The following is a 21,634-nucleotide window of genomic DNA, read 5'->3' as shown; positions in this document are numbered from 1 at the left end:
CCACCACCCTCCCCTTTTTTTTTATCTTTGAGACAGGGTTTCTCTATGCTATTCAGGCTGGCCTTGAATTCACTTTGTAGCATAGGATGGTCTCGAACTTGCAATGATCCTCCTGTCTCATCCTCCCTAGTGCTGGGATTACAAGCATGTGTCGTTATGCCCAGCTCCATTCTTTTCAGTATAGCAGCAGTCAAAAACATCCCAGAGGGAGGCCATTCAGGGATTTCAGAGCAGCACAGATGTGTAGCAACTTGGCCAGGCTAAAAAGACTAAGGGGCCAGGCAGGCTAAGAACCGTGGGTTTCCACACAGCACTGAGCTCACGGCCTTTCCATGACAGGTGCAGTGGAGCAGCTTGTCTTCCTTCCTTTCTTTTTTTTAAACTGTGGGTGGGCATGGGAACACTCAACTCGCCTACATGCTACCTTGGTTCTCCCGCCTGTCCAGCTCATTCCTAAGCCGTGGGTCCTGAGGCAGTGCTCACTCTGCTGAAAGCCTCCTTCAAGGCTGCAGGCGGCACTGGGCTCCATCCTGAAGGCACCGAAACCAACCTCAGAATCTGTGCACAAGTAGACATGTGAGTAACAGGAGATCTTTGGGAAAGGAAGGTGTAAATATGAGGAATTTTATTTTATTTTTTGCTGACATACTATGAGGCAAAACAAAATTGACACTATACAAAATAACTTTATAAAATATCATTCACATCATATTTTATCAGATTTACAGCATTCTGTGCATGTTAGGGATTATGTAAGGAGGTGAAAAAACACTATGCCAAACTTTAGTATTAGTTTATATACACACAGTAAGAAACAAAACAATAACTGTTAGGTATTCCATGAATTTATTGCAAAAATAGTGCAAACTACTTAACCTAGTAAGCTGTAAAAACAAACTTGAAGGACCCAGCTAAGCTTAAACATGACAATAGATGCTCAGTATCTCAGCATTTAGCTTTCTCCACCAGTTTATCTTCCCCACTCAGACCACTCCCCACCTGTTCAGTCTAGGTGAGTGCGAGGAGTAAAGGAATGTGGAGACTGGCTCTTCAGGACCAGCTCCCTGGCTGCTTCGGTCAGCAGCACCTTTTAGCGTCATGCTACTCACTCAACGACAATGTTGTGAGGTCTGTATTGGAACATTAGAATGCCATGATTTGTAATTTTGAGCTTAGAAATAAGATATCCAACTTCTTGATGATATGGAAAAGGAAATCAAGAAAGCAGCATGAGCAGAAAGGCTTAGGAACATTACTGTCTGCTTATATAGTATCCTTTTCCTCAGGTGTTTGGGTAAAGTATTCTAATAATGTAGGGTGACCTTTGAATCAGATAATGTAATAAGTTTAAAAGAAAATAAAGGATACTATAATTCTACAAGAGTAACTTTGTATTTTCTTTCAACAGTCTATTGGGGTCCAGAAAAGCATATCTCTAAACAAAATAATAGAAGCAAAACAAAATGCTACATGTAAAAGCTAAAGAAACAAAATGCAGCATATGCAGGTTCTTTTTCTTGAGGTACCTATATAAATTTAATTACCTGCCCCCAAGTACTCTTGTTAGGTTAAAACAAAATGCATCCTGGCGAGCCAATCATAGGGTATTTATTATTATTGAGAAAGTGCAACAATGCTGATCTTTATATGCAGCATACTAAAGGATGATTTACTCTTTATAAAATATAGCTTAAGTATTAACCTGATGGAAGTTAAAAAATTAAAAACATTTAACTAGAATCTTTTTTTTTTCTTTTTAAAAAAATTTTTTGAGATACTGCAGCAAAAAGCCTCCCAAATCAACTTTCAAAGTTTTGCCACTAAGGAATGTTGGTTCTCTTGTAAAATTCAGAGATCTCCTTAAAATAGTAAAACTATATACTATAGGAAAGATCCCTAACTTTTATTTCTTATTGTTATAAAATCAAATTCTTAAGACTTCAAAATATTGTGTTACCTCCAAAGAATTAAGTTTAAAAAGATTGCCACAGTAGGAAAAGTCTGGAATTGTAAACTGCCAAATATAAAAGCATGGAAAGTTATCTATCTCCTATCTTATTTTGTTACCCGTCAGAAAGCTTTCCTAACTTCTAGAAACCCTGGGGCTGCTGTAGAAGGCAGATGTCCCCACCTGCACAGACATAGGCTTGCCCTTTCTTTGTCCATGGTCATTAGCACCTCTGCTGGGTAGGCCAGGAGAGATGAAACTGATAACAGTCCATCTGCTGCTTATGAAAGAAACTCTTACAAGACAAGCCAGAGGAGGAGGGGCATGAATGGCGAAGACAGCAATGCTAAAATAACTTGTGGTTTTTTTTTTCTTGGCTGCCCCTTCACTGGCACTGAAAATGAAGTGATATATATATGGAATTATTTGTTTGTAAAATATTCAATTTGTTCTTGGACATAATTTTCTCCCTTTCCACAAGAAGGGAGTTGGGATTCCAATATACTGCAGCAGCTGGCTGGGAATCTACCAAATTCCATGGCCAATTGGGCTCTTCTCCCCACCTGCAATAAAAAATGTGTAATTCTATACTGATTTTTAAAATGTGTTAGGGTTCAACATAAAAGGCACAAAATAAATAAAACATTATTAAATAAACAGAAACTATGATTTCAAGTTTCATGTGGAGTTACATCTCACTGTTTGGTTACTTTTTCCAATTTAATTTAACAGACTTAGTAAATAGCACCCAACTGTTTAACTGAGGTAGATCCACATTGTAAAGAAAGCTGGGTCCCCTCCATCTTACCTCTAAATTGAAGATGCTTTTACAAAAAACAAAAATTCATTTAATCACATGCAGAAGCAATAACAGGTGGCACTACCTGAAGAAAACTTAGAACATGAGCAGGTTTGTGAGTAAGATCCACACCTAGATCATACTCTCTCCTGCTGCAGATAAATAAATCTCACATGGAGGGAAAAAATATTAAACATTTAAAAATAACCCTGAAAATGTCTCTAGACTTTCAGAATAGGCCTTTCTGCCTGACTGCCACAGAATGCACAATGGTCCATCCATTGTCATTAAGTAAGGGCAACATCATAGCCAAGCCAGACCTGGAGGGGAGGGAGGAGAGAAAAGGGAAGGGTGGGGGCGGGGGTGGGGGTGGTGGTTACCAAATGCTTCCCTTTTTAACCCCAGAGAAAAGACCTGTTGATTTGTGACATACATCTTGATATGCACAGTTTAAACTCATTCTGCCTAATATTTTTGCATACTCTGAAACTCACAAATTTAATATCAGATTAAGGCTTAAAGTGGCAGTACCACCTAGCATCATGCAAGCACTAGACACCCTTGAGACACACAGAATGGTATTAAACTAAAGACAATGACATGAAGCCTCAGAATTAGAATTAGCAGGTACTATAACTTTATAATTAATTATACAATCCATGTAGCAAATAAAAAATTATACAGAGGCCAATGTATATAAATAATAGTTTATACAGGAACTGTCAATTTACAAACAGCACTGCATGGTTTCTATATTGCAAGCACAAGACACTGTCACACAGATCCACTGTACAGGTATAAATGAGTCCATGGACAATACATAGAGTACCACCTGAAATGATGCCCTTTTAGCTGCTCAACTTCTTAGAAAATAGTAAACTTCAAAGGGATGCAATACATTTTGATTCAAAATGTCTTCTAAAATGTTTTGTAGGGAAAAATTAAGAAGGGGTAAGATCCACAATGGGACTTTTGAATTCATTTTTGGTTCTTTTTCAATTATTTTATAAAAATAAAATAAAACTAGAAATATTGATAAAACTAAGGGTTAAAACCCCTCAATACATACTAGGTATTAGGCAAGTAATCTGAAGTATACCAGAGGTAAGAAAAGTCTGGTTTTAGGTACTACATTCTCTTGTATTTAATGAGTCATTAGCCACTTTACTGCACAGAAACTTCAATTATTCTCTTAAAACTTTTAAAAAATAAAAACTCACTTGCCTCGAGTTATAAAACATGAATTTTTATATCTTTAGGAACTACATTAAAATCCACTACTAAACTCAGGACTTAAATTTCAGTATAGTAGTAAACTAGATAGTTTAGAATTTTAACCACATGTGTGTATTTGGCTTTGAAGGAGTAACCAAAACTGTTAGTGAATTATCACTCTGCAGCCAGTGACCCTGGGAAGAAAAGGCCTTTTCTATACGCATATTTAAAGATAAATACGCTGAACCCTACTCCACCCCCACTTCAAACAAACAAAATCTTCCCTTGATAGGAAAGGGTCGTTTTTAAATTAGACCATTGGCCAAGAATCTACCTAACAAATGGCTTGAAAACTTATGAGATAAAAACTGCATTTCAGGTATGTTGAAGCTGAAGTCCTATATGCACAACTCAAGTGACACCACACCTAAGTAAGCGGTTTCCGCAAAAGTCACAGAAAATCACAAAGCAGAACAACATGAAAAGCATTCCAAAATAAGGACTGACTAGCACCTTACACCTGAGGACTTCACACACAATTTACAAAGACATGATTCCAACTCCTTTTAAAGCAATCTATTTCCGTTACAAGACATTCTTTCTGAGTGACTAAGAGAACAAAACCAGTAGGTTTTGCTGATGGTCATGGTCAGTGCTTGACCAAGAGATGGTCTTGCACCAGTTTCCTGTAACTCCAGCAGAGATGCATGCACTTGTCTGAGCACAGAAACCATGGAGGGACCTGGCAGCAGGTGCCCTGGAAGATGTAGCCTGCAGGGTGTTATAGGCTGCAGTAAGGAGCTGAGTGCAGGCTGGAGCTTCCAAGGCAGGAGGCCAGTTGACTGACTTGTGGAATGATTCAGGCTCACTTCCACTAAAAATGCAGCCCCAGCAGAATCCCCAGAGGACACTGAGGACCAGACTTGAAGGCACAGAGTCCGGGACTGGGTCTCCAGACACATTCAGGTGGGTGCTGGTAGAGACTAGAGGAAAGCCTAGGGCCATCTGCTTTTTGGGATAAACAGACTGTCCTGTCCTGCCCTCAAGGAGCACCCCCCTCATTAAGCAGCCTGCACTGTATCCCCTGGCAGATGGGTGATATGGGTGTTCTTGGGATCGAGTCACAGGTTCTAAGGGCCATGAAGATTCCGGAAGAACTGGATGATGACTCTGACATCTAGTTCCTGGAGACACTTGAGGGGAAGGAGTTAGTATTTGGTGTTTTATCTTTACCTCTGAACTATCTAAATCCAGTTTCCTTCTACCCCTCAAAAAAGGGGACAGGATGATGCGAAGTCTTAATACTGCTGTCACACCACCATGGGCACTAAAAGACCCAAATACATCTGAATTACTCACTTCAACCAGTAAGAAAAGTGTCAGCACAAGCACCAAGCCATCTCCAATGCTGTTTAATCTTTCACAAGTGTCAAGCCATCTCCAATGCTGTTTAATCATCTCCCAATCTGGGAGATGTGAGTGCAGGCAGCTGATGGGCAGGTGTGATGAGTGCAATGGTTCACATCCTTGAACCAGTCCAGCTGCATGCTGTGCAGTGTCCTCACAAATACCCTCACTGCATCCTGGCTGAAAACCCAAGGCCAACTCAGAGGACCCAGGTAGCCACTGAAGCAGGTCAAGATTGTAACCATGCTCCCAGGGCAAAGAACAGTGTGATGGCAGAATTCAAAACATTTTGAATAAGACTGAAAGACACAGCTCTTCCGGAATCAAAGCACACCATGTGGTATAAACAGCAATGGAACCCAAACCAGTGTTAAAGGCAATTCCTCCAGGGGATGATGTATTCGATAGAATCCTTAGAGCTAAAGTCAGCGTCTGATGGGCATCTGAAGCAGGACGGCGCCACCTTCTGACACCCAGCCAATTAAACTGTGAACTTGTCCTGTCTCTCAAGAAGAAAGAGGTATTCAGAATGACTGCTGACCTTTCATATATTAGAGAACATAAGGAACCCACAGATAGAAGTGAAGGAGGCCAGAAAACACCAAATGACCCAAGTGTGGTGTGGGGGAAAGACATTCCTGACAATAATGCAGATAATTACAGGAGGACTGGTCAACACACTAAGTTTCCAAGGACAGAGTTACTGCAAATCAGCCTCAGACCATCCCCAGGGCTGCTGGTGGCAACTTCTATTCCAACTGCAGACCCTGTGTTCTTTTCAAAGGGTGCTTGATTGGAACACAATGTTTTGCTTTCAAACCTTAGCTCATTTTTAAGTGGAAAGTGACAGTAACTCAAGGTCCCAAATCCTTTTGAAATCATGAAACTATTTAAAATGTATTATTTGCACAAGTGTTGGTGTTGAAGCACCTTGGTGATATAGAGTGTATAAAAAGGGAGGTAAGAGCAAAGGAAATGATTTTCAACCATTCAGAAGTAAGCAGAGGAAAAAAAGTGCTTTCTTATATCAAACAGGACATTGAAAGCAGGGATGCAGGTTATTTCAAGGCTCTGCCACACATGTGGTCCTGCACAGAGATACTCCTGCCAGCCGAGGGATGGCACACTGCCCATACAGAGAAGCCCTTGGTTGGTTCTGTTCATGCTGGCCTCTCAGAATGCTAGAATCGCAGCTGAACAGCACTGAGGAGTCCCTGGTCCACTGACACAGCAGAGAAGGAGGGGAATGCCCCTGCTCACAGTATGGCACACACATTTTCAAGCCAGAACTGAAGAGAGAGATGTTCACAATTCAGTTTATTCAGGCCACATTTTGGCTATTTTCAGTGTGGATAGCTATGCTTATGAGCAAACATGAATCTATTGAGAATTCAGAGGTAGCTTTTATCTGCTTTTGTTTATCTAAAAGGTATTTAGAAACCACCTTCTGTAGTGATTTGGCTAAGTCAATACATTCACTTGAAACAATAAAATGGCAGAACATATGCAGAGAAGCAAAATAAGGGACCACGATGGCACTGATGTGACATTCATACACACACACATAGCTGACAGCCCCCTCTGTACCTGACACTGGGTAGCCTGACCACAAAGTTACACATGGGGACTTGGAACATGAAGTTCAAACCTAGCACTGTCACAGCATGGGGGCCAGCTTCAGATTAGGTCTCTCTGGCATCTATGGGTACAGCTACAATGATAATTTGACATGACAGTAACCTCATGGCTTTAAATTGACACTGGGCAAAAGGACATAAGGGAGACCACCTCATAGTCTATTAACACAGAGCATGCAGATGCTTCCTATCTGCAATGTCAAAGGCTAGACTGGACTAGAAGAAATTGCTTTCAGGAGCAATGGCAAGTAAAAAGGAACAGAACAAGACCAGGAAGTTCCCAAGATTTGCAATTAAATCTCTTACATTCAAATCTCCAGATAACAAGGGAGCAAGTCTCCTTCAAACATAGGGAAAACTTAACTGTCAGAAAAGCAAGAAAATGAGTCTAGTTTGTCCTTCATGAGTGGTCCAGACTCGAGGCTAAGGAGCAGAACAAAGGCAGGTCTGCACAACTCTAACGTGTAATACTGAAATGCATGGTGGTGTCACTGAAGCAAAGCAGCATCCTGTATTCACATCATTCTGCTACTGTGAATCTATTTACAATCATTTAAGTACAGCAGATGCAAAGATGGACATAATAAAACAAGTTGTCAAAAACATCAGTGCAATTATTTAGAGCTGAAAATTTTTTCTTACAAAAAAGAGTCAAGCATGCATATAATAGGGACACCCTATGACAGAGTTACACATACACTGTGTCTACATGTCACAGCAGCCAGACTGCTGGCATGACAGCTGGAGAGAATGTTCTCGGTTACTTTGGGGAAGGGCTTAAAATATAAATAAAATATTTGCATTCTGCAAGTGAGGCGCATGAACACTGAGGAAATAATCTTTTCCACTATTGTACATTCCTTTTCTCATGAGCGTGAGAGATGAGTCAAAAAGAGGTCACAGAAAAGTTTCTTATGGCTTGTCTGGGCCACCAGGATTGTCCACTGTCTGGATTAGGTCAATATCTAAAGCACCTCCTAATGGAACTGCTTTAGGTGCAGGAAAATGCCCATGGGAAAAAATCCTTGTAACTGTCCAACAGATCAAAGTCGCTCTGATGGACTACATCCAGTTCCTGAAGGCTCCCGACAAGCCAACTGCTAAGTGACCACCAGCAACCAGGAGAGGCTGTCTCAGCCCAAAGCTTCCTGGAGACACTCTGGTGTCCCAGCTGCATGAGGCGTGCTGGTCTACCCTTGACATATTGTATCAAATATATAATTTGGCTGAAAAACTGCCTTGTAAAAATAAAATTTAAATCACCCTGCAGATCAATGTAAAAGCACATTGCTGCTGCATATATAAGAAAAACAATTCACCCAGAAAAATTACATTTGTGGCTTTCAAAAATAAATCATCCAGTAAACTTGAAGGTAAACATTAGGTCATTTATAAAAGTTGGGTAAAGTAATTCCTACCATATCCATCAGGTACCACATGCACTGGAATATCCACATCAGCCAAATCAAACGAGAGCAGAAAGGAAAAAATAAATAGCAACAATTTCATTTAACAACAATAAACATTTAACAATAAAATGCAGGGACTGAAACTGTCTCTAGTGACTGCTCAGGAACAGGGGTGAACTTTAGGAATGGCAGGCAGTGTTTAGGCCAGTTAAGAAAAGCATGAAGCTCACTCCCCACTCACAACAGCGTCCTCCCGGGGTAAGCCAGCACAATGGCTACATGGCCTTAGACTGGGAGTGTGACGCCACGGCCAGAGGCTACCTGACCTACCCAAGACCACCACGCAGACCCTAAAGTGGAGTATCAACAGTGTGTACAAAGACTTCTCAGAACCAGAAAGCAAAGGCAAAACCAAAACGTCCCTCTCTGTAAGTACAGATATGCTCAGTTTTACAAAGTTTATCTGAAATAGGAAACTGTGATTTTGCAAGTAACGGGAACTACCAATGGCTCCCTTGAGCTTGCATTTCTTAGTTCTCACAGGGAGAATTGCTACGTGTAACAGATAGCAATTAGAGGATGAGAATTCATTAATGTTTTTAAAAAGTGAGTATTTTTAACTATAATAGGAAGAGTCCCACTATGGAAATCTAATTGGGAGATCTCTTTAAAAAGAGATAAAATCTAGCTTTTCTTTTAAATGAATCCAGATTTCTACATGATAATCTTCACATTCAGTTTGCTTAAAGCAAGGCACACCTTACTTAACAGCTGGGTGGGTACAAAGCCAGCAAGTGGGCAGCTCTCAATTCTGAACAGGCGGCACTGTGGGAGGCCCAGCAAGGAGCCACTGGGGAACCTGGCAGCCATGGTCTGAGGAGGGGCAAGTGCCCTTGTGGCTTCTATGAACAGGATTTGGACTTATCTTACTGTACTCTGAGGTTTTGCATTGTCTCAAAACTTATGCTAATAATGGAGGCATTGGTAGAAATTTGGGAAAACAATTATTTACCTGAGAAATTGTAACTACAGCCATTTAAAGTGAATCATCAGACATGTACAAAGGTATGTAGCTAACTCAAGTGGAGACATTTGGTCTGTTAATGTTTTTAGTATTAAAAGCTTATAAAACAAGCATAGGGCTATAAAAAGTACACTTCTTAAAGTACTTTGGCCCACTAAAAAGAAAATGTATACTTCAAAATGGAAATCAAAACCCTTATAGATCTAATTCTCTGCCAGCCTGCACTCTTCCTTAGGCCTTATCTTGCATAATGCCTCTTTGCTTTTCTGAGGAGGTCCTCCCAGGTGGCCCCTTGAAACCCCAGGAGGATAGTCTCAGGAAGTTTCCAGAGCCACCCCAGAGCTGCAAGTGATGGTTTAAAATGCAGATGCCCAGTGGCCTAGGAATTTGCTATTATAAGACCTACAATCCCTGAAGACTGAAATCCTGTTGCCAGGGGGTAGAGACACATAGTTCCAGATGGCTCTAAGAATGGCTGAAACTAACCTAATTTCAGATTCTAAAAATTCACTTGTCAGAAGAGTCCCCTCTTCAGATTGAATGTGCCTGGTGAGCTAAGCTCAGTATATTTGTGCCCTTCTGGAAACCGGAGAAAGTGCCATTTGCCAAAAAGACAACAGGCAACTGCAGTGCTTCTTAGTGCGGGGGCTGCTGTCACTTAACAAGAGTAGAAAAAAAAGATACAGCAAGAAGAGACTAATGTCATTAGTAAGACACCCACATGCACACGCAGACACACACCCCACTCTGAGTACACATCTTCACAGATTACAGCTACCCCTGTCACTGCCACCAGTCCAGTCCCAGTGTTGGGACCACCAGGCCAGGGGCTTATGGGCATTTCCACTACCTCAAAAGCAGGTGAATGATGGGGACCGGAGGATAGAGGTAGGTGCCTATTCTAGTCTTAGACACCGCCTCTGGGACCCTCACTCTACTGCAATGCCAGAGGTAATGTTACACAGGGCTGGGGAGGGGACATCAGCAGGGAGAGAGGAAACCTATAGAGCACAGAGCAGCACAGGGGAAGGCTCATTTCCTTCCTTTTGAACTTCTAAGTAGAACATGGATCTGATTCTTACTCAAATTGTATTCAAGGATCAAAAAGCTCATTCCGCACAAACATAGTGTCTGCTGTTATCCTTTAACATTGTCCATGGTGTGTCACTCTTAGTGCAATGCTTTCTAGATTGGTAAACCCCATCTGGGGCTCCAAATGCAAATCCTAAACAAGCAGTCTCTGCCCTCTGTTGCTCACCTTGGGCCTCTCAGCCCCTGGCAGCTCTCTTGGTTTCAGTGCATAGATCCTATGAAGCTTGCCCACCAAAACCGCACACCAAGAGAGTGCACTACAACACATGAATTTGTTTCCCAGCAACAGAAGAATAAATTCCATTTGTGCTTCATTAGCTGAGTGACACATGCGGATAAGACGGCAGGAGGGTGGTGGGTGACCCGTGGACACACTATCCCTCCCAGAGGTATAGGCTACAGAGTCCACATTGGGGGAGGATCACTGTCACATGAAGTCAGTTGCATATTCCTGTACTTAAGCACTAAGAGCCACTATAGGTGGCCCATCTCCAGGCTCCAAACACTCATGATATGCGAAATAGGTCACATGAAGCACCCGGTAGTCAACAAAAGGAAAACAGCATCTATCTATCACATTAATACTGCAAACCAGATATATATATATATATTTCTCTTACATTAAAGACATTAACAGTGAAAAAGGATTGTACTGTATTTATCACCACAGACCCGTATTCTTTAGAAACTTTGGAAAATAAATGTCACAGTCCTATAGGACAAATCTTATGATTAGACTGTCAGTATATTGTCTTTTTTTTCCTTTTAAATAAATTTTTATTAAAATGGCACTTGTCTGCCAATCTCTTGACCTGTCACTGCTATAAACACACATGGCCCGCCTGCCATTGCTCCTCTGCTGAGGCGGTAAGAGGGCAGTGGCCTGGTGAGAGATGTCCGTGGCTGCCTCACAATGCCACCTGGCCTTGGGATGGTGGAACTTGCACAGGCATGCCAGGGAGCACACAGCTTCACAGGAGTCAACATTAGTGACATCATCAGAATGTTCAAGGCTTTAAAACCACAATCACGTTTGGTGGTGCTTTCACTCTCAGAGAACATTCACAGCTAGTTTGAGCCCATCAATTTCATAAAGAATCATGCATTAAAAACAAGTAAATTGAATGACCAAATAAATTAAAAATGTTTTAAAGCCCTGAGTTCATAGACTGGTTTTTAGGAGAATTTTAGGAAACACGGGACTCTCATAAGCAGCTTATAGATTTTGGCAAACCATATTTCCTACGACAATGGGTCTCATACAGGTCTGCAGTTCAAAATCCAAGTTTGAAATCTGGGACGAAAGGCATTCTGGAAAATGGAAATTAATAAAATCAATGATATTTCATGTTCGATGCTGGCTGTCACGGAAGTGCTGGGCGTCTGTTGGTCTGAATGTAGCTGGTCTCATGTGAATCCAACTTGGTGTGCACAATCGCTGAACACTAGAACATGTCAAGCAAAGTACATGGTGCGCAGTGTGTCCTGATGGACCTGGACCGCCTTGGCCAATGCTTGGTGGTCTCGCCCGTTGCTCTGTCCAGAGGTATGGCTTCCCTCAGCACTGCAGGGACACAGGAAGGAAAGGGAGAGAGAACACAACACGGCCTTTGTTTGACAAATGAGTGACGATGATGCCTCACATACTTGGGAGGGGAACAGTGTGCCTATAGCTACCATAAAAGCACCAGCACTCAGGGGTATCAGCTCTAGCCACTCCTCTTGGGGTAGAAGCAGCTGCCAAGCCTGTCAGAAACAACCCCAGCAGTGACCTTCAGCCAGGTACAACACTCACCTGTCATGTTCCTTATCCACCAGGTGGTACCTGGCTCGGAAGGCCACCAGGTGAGCATAGTAGGCTGGCGCAGGGATGGACACAGAGCGCGTACAGCGCACATAAGTGTGACATAACTGGTAGGTTAGAATCTGCAGCTCATCAGAAGAGAAACGATTGTCATCCCAAAGGACATGGTAGTGAGAAGGCCTGCTTGTCCCCTAAAAACAGATCAGAGTATCATACAATCAGACTGTCAAATCTTTACCAAGAGTACTGTGGGAGAAGATCTGATGATAAAAAGAGATGTTCATATTATTATTAAAAGTTTACCAGGACAATCTATCTTAAAAGTCTCCATATTTATAAAGCACTGCACATATTTATCACGCAGGAAAATCAGAATAAACATAAAGCAAATATTAAGGGTGGGCATCATTCCAAATAGCTAGCAGAGAGAGCACTGACTGTTCCAAATACAGAGAAACGAAAAGTATTTGAGACCATCATACACTGTACACACCTATTAAACGATCGTACCACACCCCTGACCTCTGACCGCGCACCCCTCTAGACCAGGGGATGGAGATGCTGTCATGCTTCAGGAAGAGGAGTCCCTTCTGAGAACCACTCTGGTTTTAAGGGACACTGCAGTTGAAGGCGACCTGACAGCCCACAAGCTAGTGATGCCCCATAGGATGGTAGGGGTAGACAGGTGCAACTTTAAGGAGTGTTGATGCACGATGGGGAAGTGAGAACTTTTATTAGCTTTTTCTTTTCCAACATACAGACACAACTGTAGGCAGTGTGTCGAGAGGTCTCCCCTCTGCCCTGCTCCTCTCACCCTATATGGTAACGTGTGCTTTAGTTTCCAGATTGTCATTTCTTTTTCTTTTTTAAAACAAAGATTGACTAATAGACATATGCCTGTGATATATACATTTATATGATAAATATCTACAAAATGAGTGTTTTTTTTTTAAAAAAAATCACACTACATATCTTTAACCCATAAATATGTACATTATACATCAATTAAAGATGAAAAGGTATTTTTAAGAAGTGACTATTGAGGACAATGTCTTCTGGATGTATCAAGTACTCTATCATGTTTTATTTACAATAGCAAAAAAATTCAGAAAAAACTATATATTGAAAATAGCATTTTAAAACAAGTGTCTGAACATGAATATCACTTTACACAAGTTTTGTTTCCTGAATCTTTTGGAACACAAAGGGGAGTTCATTACTCACCAAGGGGCCCCCAGCAGTTATAATGCCACAGGCAGCTGCTCCCTGACTATCTCACCTATGGCATGACTCTCCAGAGCCTTCTGTTTAGAGCCTGGTCCTATGTTGAAGTCCTTGGCAACTGGCAAGGGGTAGGATCGTCTCACCCAATGAACCACTGCACATATCCCAGCATTTAGCTGTTGGCTGCCACAGAGGTGGGAAAGTATTTGAAGTGAGTCTGCCCAAGGTCATGGGACATGGGCCCTCCCAGGCCTTTCCATATCAGAGAAGCTTCCATGTTAGAAAGTTGCCAGGCAGAAAACAAGCAGAGAGGTCCTGGAGGGTGACGGTCTCCTCCCTAGGGAGGGAAACCAGCAAAGGGGTACAGACAGCATGAGGAGACAAAGCCTGAAGTACTGCAACCTAACAGAGCAAGTACACCAGCCCTAAAGACACTGGCACAAGTGATCTGCACCAGGAAATGGTGTGAAAACCTTCATGCTCTGTAGCATGTATACAATCCTTCAAAAGGTAAATTCCATGCTCAACTTTCAGGGTACCCATTGGCAAAAAACACAGGCCTGAGGGCTGGAGATTTAGCTCAGTGGCATAAGCACCTGCCTTGCAAGTATGTAATCTTGAGTTTGATCCCCAGTACAAGACAAAAACAAAAACAAAACAGACCTGAGGAAGAGTGGGACAGATTGGGAGATACAGACACAACTACAAACACACCCAGCCACCTTATCTTTAACAAAGGGCCAAATATGTTCACTGGAAGAAAGAAGTCTCTTTAATAAACCCTGCTGGAAAAATTGGCTCTCTACATGCCAAAGACTAAAACTACACACATATCTATCACCATGTTCTAAACAGAAGTCAAAATGGACAAAAGATGTAAATATTAAAACAGAAACACTAAATCTACTGAAAGACAAAGTAGGTAGAAATCTTGAAGATATAGGGGTAGGCAGAGAGCTTATAAAAAAAAAACATAAACTGCACAGGAAGTACTTCAAAAAACAACTGGGATCTTATTAAAAAGTTTTTGCACATCAAATCACCAACAGAGTGAAAAGATAACCCACAGAATAAGAAAAAATTTTAGCCAACTGTTCTTCAGACAAAGGACTTCTATCTAGAACATATTAAGAATTAAAAAACAATCAGGCCCTATCAAATTTCAAAGGCCCAATCCAAAAATGAGTATCCAAGATGAATATACACTTCTCAGATAAGAAATACAAATGGCAAATAAATATATGAAAAAACGTTCAACATCACTGGTCATACCAGAAATGCAAATTAAAGAGAGTCTATGTAAAGCTGTTTCTTGGAATATTGTGTACAAGGCAATAAAACTGGCAATAACCAAATACCCATTAAAAAGGAAAAACTGAGTAAGATGTTCTGGAGCTACAATTATCCTTGCATGCAGACATTAACAGTAAAAAGGAACCATTTTGGTGGGGGTGGGTGAGGTGTATCAAGAATTGAATTCAGGACCTCATGCTTGCCAGGGAAACACTGAATCACTGAGTTATATTCCTGACCCAAAAATACTGCATTAAATTTAAAGAGCTTTTAGTAAGGTTCTTAAATTCCAGGTAAATATTACAAAAATCAATGATTTTTCTCAATACTCACAATAAATGATTAGGATGAAATTGGAAGAAAATCTATGCATTATGTTCAAAAAATCCAGAAAATAATTAAGCACAAATTTAAGAAGAAAAATTCACCATTTAAAAGGAGACAATTTTTAGGTTTTATTAAAGAAGACTGAAGGAGGCTGGGGATTTAGCTCAGCGGCATAAGTGCCTGCCTTGCAAGCAGGTAGTCGTGAGTTCGATCCCCGCTACCGATAAAAAGGAAAAAGACCAAAAAAAAAAAAAAAAAAACTGAATTCATGATTTGCAAGATACATCATGCCTCTGGATAGGAAGACATACTACATAAAATATCAATTTTCCCCCCAAAAAAGAGAGCCATTGCACCCCAGAAATAATGGCTGTCATTAAGAAATCAACCAATAACAAATGCTGGAGGGGCTGTGGGTGAAAAAGGAACCCTTCTCCACTGTTGGTGGGAGTATAGACCAGTACAACCACTGTGGAAATCAGTGTGGAGATTCCTCAAAAAACTAGGATTGGAGGTCCATTCAACCCAGCTGTATTCCTCTTCTGTATATTTTTCCAGAAGAATTAACACTGTATCCCAGAAATACACATGCACATATTTTATAGCAGCATAGTTTGTAATATTTAAATCTTGGAAACAACTCAAAAGCCCATCAACCAAGGAATGGATAAAAAAAGAATGTAACATTTTTATATAGTGGAGTATTACTGAGCTATAAAGAAGAATAAATCTGGGCTGGGGATTTAGCTCAGTGGCATAAGTGCCTGCATTGTGAGTATGCAGTTGTGAATTAGATCCCTGATACCAAAAACAATTAAAAAAAAAAAAAAGAAGGATAAACTCAAGGTAAACTGATGCAACTTGAGATCATTAAGTGAAATAAATCAGACTTACATGTGTAAATATCATATTGTCTTCCCAGTATAAAAAAGTCAAAGAGTAAGTAAGTTCCAAAATGTATGATAGATATTGTGAAAGTGAAAAGGGAAGAAACTGATTAAATGAAAGAACAACTGGGATAGAGGAAAGGAGAAAACACAAAAGGGGAATGATACAATACACACACACACACAGACACACACATACATAGAAAGACACACACATGGTAGATATTTATATTAGGCATCTCTACTCATCGAAAAGAACGGTTTATGCTTACATTGTATGATCGATTTTTTCACATCTACATCTTATAATCTGAGCAACTACTTTGAAAATAACAATATGCAATGTATTAACCATTGTTAATTTCCTATTACCTTGTTTTGAAATACTGTACTCTTTCCAAAATAAAAAAAAAAAATTTAAAAATAAAAATAAAATAAAATAAATCTCTTGGGGTACCCAAATGGGCTGCAGGCCCAGGGTGTGGCTCTGGCCACAGAGCACCAGGGTTTTTCATGCATGTGGACACCTGGAAGTACCCACATGGGCCTCCATCCCTACCTGGATGCCGGCGTGACTACACAGGTAAAAGTCAAACTCTGTTGGGTGGGTGATTTTTGTGTCCACCGTTGTGCCTGCTGGAATGTTCCCACTCTTTCCAACCTGCAGCAACACAGGAACCTCGTTAGTCACAGGACTGGCACCGTCCAGCAGGCAGGAGAGTGACCCAGTGCCATATTGCCTTCTGGGCCAGGCTGCCACAGGGAAGTCTTTACATTGGTTAGTATGTTGGTTCAGTAGAAAAGTGCTAAAACCTAACAAGTCTGAACAACAGAAACACCACCAGGACTAGAGTTTTGTTACCACTGAGGCTAGCCTTAAACTTGTGATCCTCCTATCTCAGCCTCCCACCCAGACTGCTGGACTTAGAGGCCTCTATCACCACACCTAGCTTCCTTTCAAGTATCTTTTTCTAGATTCTATCTCCCCTTGGCCTTCCTTGGTACAATCTCAGATACAGACTATTATTCCAACAGATATGTTAAGTTGAATGGCCCCAATTCAGAAATTAAAAATGTAAAATCTGAAATGTTCCAAAATACAAAAACTTTTGAGCACCAACACGATGCCTAATTCCACACTTCACCTCATGTGATAGACAGGCCAAGGTCAAATCACAGGCACATTAGAAACATTGTATAACCTTACTTTCAGGTAAAACAGTGGGTTTTTTGTTTAGACGTGGCTCCCATTCTCAAGATACCTCATAATGTACACACAAATATTAAAAGCCAAAAATTCATAACACTTCAGGTAAGGGATACCCAACCTACATGTCTATATTTTAAATACATATTCAAGAATCCACTAGCATTGTGTTTTAATGTTTTGCAGATTAGAAAGCTGCGTATATGCATAACAAAAATATTATTCTCCTACTTGCTTTTTTGTTCAGTTTTAAAATTTTGAGACATATCTATTTGATGTAATTTGTTAATTTCCTTTGCTAAAATGAATGCTATTATACAAATATAGCAAATTATTTTTTCCTTTTGCTTGACAGGTAATTTTTACTTTATTTCTTATTATAACAATACTTGCCATAAGTACTAATTCTTCAGATGAGGGTCTTGAATTTCTGGGCTCAAGTAATCCTTTTGCCTCAGCCTCTTAAGAAGCTGAAACTACAGGTGCAACCTCTATACCTGGCTATTCTTACATGCACACCCTCAGACATGTGAGTTTCCCCAGCATAGTTAGAACTGCCAAACTATGTTCCACGTTGTTTATCATGTTGTACTCTTACCAACTGTGTGTGAGAGCTACTTAATAATAATGTACTTACCGTTCCAGGAACTATGTTAAGTGCTTTGCATGTGTTAACTCAGTCTTCCTGAGACCTTTGTCTTAGTGGATGGTAGTTCAAGGAGACAGAGCAAGGCTCACTGACAGTATATGAGAGACTAGATTTGAGCCTGGGCCGCTTGGCTCCAAACCCAGAGTCCTTAAGCCCAGCGAAGTATAAACATACCTGCCAACATGTGGTACTAACAGACTATCCTCATAATGTGAGTTAACAATTCCTCCCCCAGGGGCTGGGGATTTAGCTCAGCGGCATAAGCACCTTCCTTGCAAGTGTGCGGTTGTGAGTTCAATCCCTGGTACCAATAAAAACGAAAAAGACAAAACAAAAACAAAAACAAAAACAAAAACCAATTCCTCCCCCTTTCCCAATCTCTGAAAGTCTTTACAAGATGATTTCTTGAAGGTCAGGTGAAATCTGCCTATAAAAAGCTCCAGACTAAATTCATAAAAGTAGCTTCCCTGTATTCCCTGCCACACTGTGAGGTATCTACTGCTGAAGTTTTGGGGAAACAAACATATAAAATTCTCAGGGCCCAGTACCTTTTGGGGTAAGAGACTGATTACTGGATTATCCTCGAGCTGATTCTGAAAATTTATGTAATTCTTCAGCATTCATTTGTAAGTACCTATTTCAAAAAATTTTCTTTTCTTTTTTGTTTTTGGTACTGAAGAGCAAACTCGACTTCACGCTTGCCAGGCAGGCACTTATGCCACTGAGCTAAATCTCTAGCCCCTATACACAAGTTTACAAATTTATCTGCAATAAGTTGCTAGCATATTTCATATGATGTAAATAATATAACACCATCCTTTGGGTAGCAATAGCCTTTGTTTGGCTCCTTATACTGGTGTATCCTCTTTTGTTCCTGCAGAACCTTGCTCAATCTATTTTTTTCAGAAAGTAGGGTTCAACTTTAATTTTCTTTCTTGTTTCTTCTTTTTCTACTTTCTTATTTCCATTCTGAGAAGGGGAAGATAGGTATGGATGTCACCAGTAGGAAGCAGCCTTGAGAACCCCTCTTGCCTCCAGATGGCTGAGACCAGGGGACTGAAAAGGGCTCAGGGGTCAAGCCTAGGTCCTGCACAACATCCCCTCCACTCCTGGGGACTCAGGCTCTTCATTCTGCCCTTCCTCTATCCATAGATTCAGTGATTGTTCTCATTCTTGTTTTATAACAAGTGCATCTAACTCTTCACAATGTCATTTTAGCTGTTTGCATGTGGCTCCCTACAGCACTCTCTGGGTTTTGTTTGGTTCTGAGTACCCTAGAATTTCTATTCTCATTTCATTTAATGCTTGAGATATTTAGAGATGAATTAAAAGTTTCAAGTTTTTCTACTGGTAGTTTAATATTTAGTTGTATAATGATCAGAATGTTTGGTTTATGTTAAGTCTCAGGTTTAAAAGTACCGAGACTTCCTCTGTCCTGGTAGAAGGCTGGCTTTAATAACCCTTCCTTGTGAACTCAGCTGTTGATAGGCAAGAATCTATTACACCTAGCTTATTGATTTCAACCTTCAATTTTTATTTTTCACACATTTTTGCCAGTTTCAATTTCTCATTGGGGTGTGTTAACATATCCCTCTTTGATATTAGGTTTAACAATTTCTCTGAAATTCTGTCAGTTTTTCATTTTTTAAAAAATTTCCTCTCATTAGGTCATGGTGTTGGATAAATTCAAGATCACAGTTGCAGAGTCTTGCTATGGAATCACTCTTCTCATTGTGACAAAGTATCCCTTTTTCTCACTGTAACATTTAACTTCTAATTTGTCTTTGATTTATGCAAAAGTATGTGTGCATTAGGTGGGCATGTTGGCGAATGCCTCTAATCTCAGCATTTAGAAGGCTGAGGCAGAAAGTTGCCACAGGCCAGCCTGGACTCTGTAGTGGTTTCAAGGTAAGCCTGGACTATGTAGCAAGACTCATTAAAAAGTAAGTGTGTGGGTAGAGGGCAGCAGGGAGCTTAGCAAAGATCTCAGCCCACTACACCATGCTTGAGATCTGCAGGTGTCAGACAAGGCCATCTCTCTCTTCAGCAGTTGCTTGGATGTGCAGCCAGGAACAAGGCCTTTTGTCTGAAGCATGGAAACCACTTCCAGCCCAAGGAGTATTTTCTTTCAGTTGTGGAGAATTATCAGTGGCTACAGACTACTGAATCGATTTCTGGTGCTTATACACAGCCTCCCCTAAGGGCCTAGTTTAAGCCCATACTATCTACCACATTCTCTTTGACATTACAGTGTCACATTCCACTGCCATGGTTTCCAACTGCCTCCTTCACAGAGTGACCTATTGTAGTAATTCAGCAGATAAATGACTTCTCACCAAGATGTGGAGGACCCTTCCTAGACATCTAAGGTGGTGCAGCATGGCTCACCCGCTCATTCTTGTCAGTGCAGAAGAGCCGTGTATGGTGCCTCTTCTGCACCACGATGAATGTGATCCCTGGCTGGTAGTCCTTCTCCAGCTTAATGCAAGCCTCACGGATGGCAAGCAGCTCATGGTGCAGGACCTGCAGGAAGGAGTTGGAGAAAGGACAAGTGTTAGTGCTTTGTGCCTCTCCTACCTGAAAACAAACACTTCAACAGTATATGCCACCTCATACACCCTGTGGCTCTAGCACTGTGAGCATTTATGACTTTTCCCTTCTGAGTCCACGTTCTGCTCTATATATAGAGCAAATAACACCCAAGCTCCAGGGTCAAATAGTTTATATTTGGTTGGCCACAGCACCTAGAATATTCTTAGTAACTGGCATCCTAGAGGGATAAGGCACTATGGGAGGCTCTCAGGCATTAATCCATTTAACTGCTCTTTAAGCCTGTTTTTTGTTGTTGTTGTTGTTGTTCCTCATGGAAAAGAGAGAAATCTATTGGGGAAGACATTGAATTAGAGGTTAGACCTGAGCTCAAATCTCAGCTCTGCTACCACATGGCCACATGACCTTTGGAAACCACACATTTTGATTCCCAGCCTTTAAACACATACTTTAAACACATAACAGGTGAACATTATGCCTCAAAGGGTTGGCGGGAAGATGAAAAGTGACGCATGAGACGTTTGGTATGTAACTATCAGGCACTTTTTAGGGCTCTGTTGTTGTTTTGATATGGAATCTCACTGTGTTGCCCATGGTGGCTTCACACTCCCAGCGTCAATCTGCCCACCTTAGTGTTCACAGTGCTGTATCTCAAGAGACCAATGCCTGGCTGCACTTTAGATGGTCAGTAAGAGTCCCATTCAATGATTATGTGACAATGTCTGTAATTCCAGTCCTCTGGGAGGTCCAGGCAGAAGGACTGCAAGTTGAAGCCCAGCTTTGACAACATAATTACGTGGTGAGATCTCATTTCAAAAAAGAGGTTGGAGGGCTGGGGATTTAGCTCAATAGCATAAGCACCTGTCTGGCAAATGTGTGGTTGTGAGTTCAATCCGTGGTACAAAAGAAAAAAAAAAAAAAAAGAGGCTGGAGATGTAGCTCAGTGCAAAGGCCTTGGATTCAATCCTCAATACAACAAAACAAAAACGAGTCTTGAGAGCTATGCAGAAAATAGCTGTGTGAACTTTTTAAGTCAGATGGCCCTTCTCTACCAGAGAAGAGGACTTTGTGGTACAAAATGAGAGGATTGGGAGCTCAGAGGGGAGAGCCTTCTAGCTAAGGAGCCCAGAAAGTGTTACTGAGAGGTAGCTGACTCTGAAGC

General features: G+C 41.0%; 1 protein-coding gene across 5 annotated transcripts in view; it reads right to left on the bottom strand.

Annotated features, from left to right (window-relative positions):
• Positions 1-603: 603 nt before the first annotated feature.
• Positions 604-21,634, bottom strand: part of Ago2 (argonaute RISC catalytic component 2) — a 120,647-nt gene continuing 99,616 nt past the window's right edge. For all 5 annotated transcript variants that reach the window (XM_063231018.1, XM_063231019.1, XM_063231017.1 and 2 more), the window contains exons 16-19: positions 20,311-20,445; positions 16,626-16,727; positions 12,327-12,526; positions 604-12,095 (exon numbers count right to left, since the gene is read on the bottom strand). In XM_063231018.1, coding sequence (XP_063087088.1) covers positions 11,987-12,095; positions 12,327-12,526; positions 16,626-16,727; positions 20,311-20,445 — 546 coding nt within the window. In that variant the 3' untranslated portion in view covers positions 604-11,986. The remainder of the gene's footprint in view (positions 12,096-12,326; positions 12,527-16,625; positions 16,728-20,310; positions 20,446-21,634) is intronic.

Source organism: Cavia porcellus, unplaced genomic scaffold, assembly GCF_034190915.1.
Source record: "Cavia porcellus strain 051 isolate PalLab524CR breed Dunkin Hartley unplaced genomic scaffold, mCavPor4.1 scaffold_19, whole genome shotgun sequence".
Lineage (NCBI taxonomy): Eukaryota > Metazoa > Chordata > Mammalia > Rodentia > Caviidae > Cavia > Cavia porcellus.
This window is presented reverse-complemented; position numbering and strand designations above follow the sequence as displayed.